This window comes from Ochlerotatus camptorhynchus, unplaced genomic scaffold (genome assembly GCF_037179485.1).
Source record: "Ochlerotatus camptorhynchus isolate MF236.1 unplaced genomic scaffold, CSIRO-AGI_Acam_v1.1 ptg000323l, whole genome shotgun sequence".
Classification (NCBI taxonomy): domain Eukaryota; kingdom Metazoa; phylum Arthropoda; class Insecta; order Diptera; family Culicidae; genus Ochlerotatus; species Ochlerotatus camptorhynchus.
Genome location: NW_027040811.1, coordinates 1,487,451 through 1,491,971, shown reverse-complemented (window position 1 = coordinate 1,491,971; position 4,521 = coordinate 1,487,451). Strand labels below are relative to the sequence as shown.

The window sequence follows — 4,521 nt, the reverse complement described above, 5'->3', positions numbered from 1 at the left end:
GCTTAATTGATTTGTTTGACCGTGGTTTGAAGAATGGCATTGATTTATGGCGCAAAACGGCGGACAAGGATTGGAACATAGGTGAGCGTTGGCCAGATTTGGATTTTTCAGATATAATCCTAAATAGGACCTAGATTATTTAATACTCTAGTAACCTCAAGTCCGTGCTCTGTCACAATGTTTCATTGTGATTAATCAACACTCAAAGGGGTAAAATATCAAATTTGGGGTGAAGTTGAAAGAAAGGGAACTTGGAGTGTAGAGCGCACTGCCCACTGGACGATTCTGAAGCCTGGCCAAGTGAGTGGGGTATGGGTTTATTTGATTGAACGTGATTTCCAATGTATATATTGATACATTCAAACCATTGGCATTTGACGTAAGACAGAGATAGGATGCGGAGGGCCCGCTTAGGGGAAGCGTAACCCATGTTATGGTTTCCATTTATTAAATAGTTCATGAAGGCTGGAAATGACAGGTTCATAGTGAGAAAATGTACCATATGGGGCCCGTCCACTGATCAAAATCAGATTTACATCGTCAGACCCTGCCCAAGAATAAGGGGATTGACGATGTCTTGTCAAGTTTTATTTTGAATTTGCGTTTTGCATTTAATACTCTAGTAAATCTCGCGTCCGTGCTCATTCACAACAGTGTGATGTGTCAATACTCACTGGGTTATGTGTCTTAGACCAGTTCCAGATTAGTTTGCTATTAATATCTTCTGCATCGCAGTTCGCGATAGATTACTAAATATGGGTTCTCTTTTCCGACCATAATAGTGTGAGGGAAGGGGTTGAGTTAAACGTTGCGATATGAGAGTGTATAGAGGCAAATAAATAGGGAAGACAACACTATGACCCAAATAAGTAACCAATGCATGCGGCTCACACTTAACTTGTTCTATTTCTTTCTTTCTTCCTATCATGTACTAATATTAACTGCCTGAGGACAAATGGAAACACGACCAGAAGTTCAATAGGAGAAAAGTAGCGAGAAAATTCGAACAAGAAAAGAAGAATTAAACTTGCACCGGCAAGAGGAAGCAGACAGAAAGGATCATGCCGGTTGGAGACAGCCAATGTATACTGGACGAAGCTTGTATCTAGGAAAAGTCGTCAGTAAGTAGGATAAGAATCGTAAAAGGTGTGTGCTTGCATGATAAGATCCTAACTTTACTTTAAATACACGGTAGGAATCGAATATCCATTTATGATTAAGGTTTTGCCCATTTTTCAGTGGGAGTGGCAATACTCATCTATGAGTGATTTATCGTACCCATTTATTAGTAACTGTTAGCAGCTAATGATTAATTGATTTACCTATTTTAGAATTACCTATACTTCACATCAGAACCTCATTTCCTTCAATTACTACTCCGTCGCAGCACACACCTTATATGGATCGCTAACCTTTATTTAGTTTCAGCATTTTCGACATTTTAATCAAAAGGTGAGTTTTAAAAGTATAATTACCATGCATATAGATAAGTTAATGTACCAGAACCTGGACGGACACGAGCCTACCCAGGGGAGGACCCGGATACGACCACCCATGTGTGTCTAGAGTATCGCACGAGCTGACGAGTGCAACGGGAAGGACAGTAGGTGTATAGACTAGGGGGTTCTTAGCGGAAGGCACAGCCTAGGGGAAAGTAGGTAAAGATGGACACTGCAGGAAAGATGGACACTAACCGTAATTCGTAAATAAAAGTTTCATGTAATGTTTCAGTGACGGAACAACTTTTGATATAGTGTAGCAATACTTTTGGGACTCACTGTTGATATCGAAGACGCTAACTGTCAAAATTATAAACAAAACAAATATTTTCTTCGTGGATACGCTAGTGGAAGTAATTTTGCGTCGACGGACTATTGCTTCTAAGTCATAACGGTATTGTGTTTCTGCGTTCTTTCTACGATAACCAGTTATCCTGATCATCGACCACAAATCTGGTGAAGAAACGGTAATTTTTTGGATATTTAGTCAAGAGCTATGGACGTTTTAAAAATAATGATAAAGTTGGGAAAGATGGACACTCTAAGATTTGGGAAAGACGGACATAAAGGTGCTGAATGAATCTTGATTGTTTCACTTGTTTCGATTAACAGATGCCTACGAAATATGTTCGCAAGAGCAACCGGAAGTCGTGGACCAACCAGCAGTTGGATCAGGCTGTAAAAGCAGTGAAAAAGTTGGAAGGGTTGTATACTAGATACGACCGCAGGGTTGGCGTTGGATAACGTCTGTTATGTGTTGTATTTAATTGTGTATATTATATTTTAGGAATATTCCTTAATAACTCTTTTGCGAAAGTTTGGTGGCCCTGAAAAGGGCCGTTTTGTTGGGCTGATGTTATTCGGTTTGCTCTACTCTGTCGCCCTGGAGGAGCTTTGGAATGATGTTGGTAGTTCGAAGACAGACAGCATCTCCCCTTCCAGCGTTCCCACACCCCAGTATAGTCCCCAAATTTAAGTGTAACTGTGATATTCTGGATAGAAATTGTTTTCAAAACTAACTCTTTGTCGAATTATTGGTGGCCCTGAAAAGGGCCGTTTTGGTTGTGGTTTTGGAATGATAGACTCAATAAATGATTATGTTTGAAAAATTTCAGTTTTTGCTCCGATCAACAACCATACGGGGCAATATGAGGACCCTAGAGTCGGTGTATAATGAGTCACGCCAAGAGTGAAGCCAAGTCTACCTATTGAACTGTCAAACCGGCTACCTATCGCGTAAAGTACACAAACATTACGATGCTATGAAAGATCCACGAAAGGTATTGCAATAAAATATAAAATATAATCGAAGAAATGATCATAAACACGCAGTGAGCAATAAATTGTCATGGGATACGTTTGGTAATGATCACTTATGATAATTTCTACTATTTTTGGTTAAGATAATTTGACTAAATCACTGATATAATGATTTACTAAAGCCGCTATATTTTTTTCTCGCTGGAAGTCATTTGAAGTTGATGTAGGAATCCTCTGTTGCAAAGTGAAAAGAAAGGGAAGAAAGGAGGCAAAGTCAAGGGAAAGGCAAAGTCCCGTTCGAGCCGCGCTGGATTGCAGTTTCCAGTCGGTCGTATTCACCGTCTACTCCGAAAGGGCAACTATGCCGAGCGTGTTGGAGCCGGTGCTCCCGTCTACCTGGCTGCCGTGATGGAGTATCTGGCCGCTGAAGTTCTCGAGTTGGCAGGAAATGCCGCTCGTGACAACAAGAAAACCCGAATTATCCCACGTCACCTGCAGTTGGCCATCCGCAACGACGAAGAGCTGAACAAACTTCTTTCCGGAGTGACCATCGCTCAGGGTGGTGTCCTGCCAAACATCCAGGCGGTCCTGTTGCCCAAGAAGACCGAAAAGAAGGCCTAAATTCGATCCAAGTTCCCACCCTTTAACAAAATCCGTCCTTTTCAGGACGACCAATTTGATGGTAAAGAGTTTCGTTTTCAAAACAGTTTATTTCGTGGTGCGCAAGGAGTGATAAAATGAATCCATTAAAAACATGGTTGAATCTTTCTGTCATGCTCTCCCTAGTTAATTGATATCCTCATCGACTAGGTTCGATGATGGTTGATTAGTGTAGGCGTGTCTTGAATTCCAAGAAATTAACCAGTGCAGTGTTATCATTCCATCCAATCAATCGACTAAATTTTCAATAGCGCCCTAAAATATCCATCAGTACCGTCTCAACGACGCGTTCATATAGATAAGATAGGTAAATAGCAGATTTTTAGCGATGGGCCCAATCTTAGATCCATTTCCCCTACCTTGCAGAGCTGCGGTGGCCCTGGACTTATGGCCTACATTGATGCAGCGGAATTAAATTCATTAGCAAATTACGGTTGAGATTTCAGAAATGATCGTGGTGTGCGTCCAATTTGAAGTGTGGTGTGATTTCTGATAAGGTATTAAAGGGTGATACGGTCAAAATTTGGTCAAGGGAAAACGCGTGTAAATCGGTGAAATCGTTTATTTAAAAAATCAAATTAAATTTCTTTTTCAAGTTCAATTAGTATAGAATTCAGGAAAAATATTCAGTTAGGCTTCCGCTTTTCCAAATCCCCTGATCCCCTGCCATCAGATTTTGTACAGCCGTCCACCTTCTACACCGCAGAAAGCCAGTTTGCCTTGAACTGCTGCTCGCCCTTAGCAGTTTTTTTGGTCTTCTTTAGGTTCCGCTTGACAATAGCCCAGTATTTCTCAATTGGGCGGAGCTCTGGCGTGTTGGGAGGGTTCTTGTCCTTGGGAACCACCTGCACGTTGTTGGCGGCGTACCACTCCATGGCCTTTTTACCGTAATGGCAAGATGCCAAATCCAGCCAAAACAGTACGGAACAACTGTGTTTCTTCAGGAAAGGCAGCAGACGTTTATTCAAACACTCTTTCACGTAAATTTCTTGGTTGACAGTCCCGGAAGCTATGAAAATGCTGCTTTTCAAGCCACAGGTACAGATGGCTTGCCAAACCAGATATTTCTTTGCGAACTTTGACAGTTTCATGTGCTTGAAAA

At 41.3% G+C, this 4,521-nt stretch overlaps 1 protein-coding gene across 1 annotated transcript; it reads left to right on the top strand.

The window, feature by feature from the left end:
• Positions 1-2,111: 2,111 nt before the first annotated feature.
• LOC135707941 (histone H2A-like) lies at positions 2,112-3,380 on the top strand. Its single transcript, XM_065229862.1, has 2 exons — positions 2,112-2,203; positions 3,005-3,380. Exons 1-2 carry the CDS (start codon positions 2,112-2,114, stop codon positions 3,378-3,380), a joined length of 468 nt encoding a protein of 155 aa, XP_065085934.1.
• Positions 3,381-4,521: the final 1,141 nt, after the last annotated feature.

Bases quoted from the DNA above. Each gene is read 5' to 3' on its own strand.
- LOC135707941 (XM_065229862.1), top strand. From the start codon at position 2,112: ATGCCTACGAAATATGTTCGCAAGAGCAACCGGAAGTCGTGGACCAAC. The intron at 2,204-3,004 runs GTTGTATACTAG...TCTGTTGCAAAG, and splicing joins GCAGTGAAAAAGTTGGAAGG to TGAAAAGAAAGGGAAGAAAG.